The following is an 851-nucleotide window of genomic DNA, read 5'->3' on the forward strand; positions in this document are numbered from 1 at the left end:
AAGGACACGCGAACAATGCGAACAAAACTGAAAATATTTTTTATTTCCGTGATTTTTGCTAATTAGTCATAAACTATACAAATACACGATATATATTTCCATTTTAACAAAAAAGGATAAAACGGACAGACGCGCAGGCAAGCTCAGAATCTATGTGGTATGGTATGGTGTAAAAAAAAGTGTTACGGTGTAAAAAAAAGACTTAATACAATGTAAAAGTCGAATATAAGTAATTGTATTTCCACAACGGTGATGGTTGGTACAGTTGGCGATGTATTCTTTCACAAAATTCTATGAAAAAAGCAAATAAATAAAATAGCACCATAAAATGAGATTTGTTAAGTATCCTTGTGGAATAATATGCTTAATAATCACATACATTATGGTGATCTATGCATACTATGTAGTTATGAGATGGATTATATTACAAACAATGCAAGCTAAGTAAATATTTAAAGATAATTAAAATGACATGAACACGCACGAGAAATTTTGTATTTTTAGTATATGGGCTCCCTTGCATGTGGTTTCCTTTAATACGGTAGTCTTCCTATTGGCAATGTCTCACCTGAAAGCGGAACTGTCCGATCCCGGTTGTGTACCCTTACCAGCAAATCGTTTGGATTTTTCAGACATGCATACTGTAGGGAAAAGTACTGGTAATGGAAATAGTAGTAACGAATGGACAGTGTGCACACGTTGTGAAACTTATAGACCGCCTAGAGCACATCATTGTCGGATTTGTAAGCGTTGCATACGACGAATGGATCACCATTGTCCTTGGATAAATAACTGTGTAGGAGAACGTAATCAAAAGTATTTTCTACAATTCCTTGTCTACGTAGGTGTCC

At 34.9% G+C, this 851-nt stretch overlaps 1 protein-coding gene across 1 annotated transcript; it reads left to right on the top strand.

Moving 5' to 3' along the window:
• Positions 1-283: 283 nt before the first annotated feature.
• On the top strand, positions 284-845 carry LOC119643262 (palmitoyltransferase ZDHHC3-like; the record flags this gene model as incomplete). The annotated part of the gene is made up of 2 exons (XM_038042608.1): positions 284-444; positions 505-845. Coding segments are annotated over exons 1-2 (457 nt in total), but the record flags the coding sequence as incomplete, so codon positions are not given.
• Positions 846-851: the final 6 nt, after the last annotated feature.

This window comes from Glossina fuscipes, unplaced genomic scaffold (assembly GCF_014805625.2).
Source record: "Glossina fuscipes isolate IAEA_lab_2018 unplaced genomic scaffold, Yale_Gfus_2 59632, whole genome shotgun sequence".
Taxonomy (NCBI): Eukaryota; Metazoa; Arthropoda; class Insecta; order Diptera; family Glossinidae; genus Glossina; species Glossina fuscipes.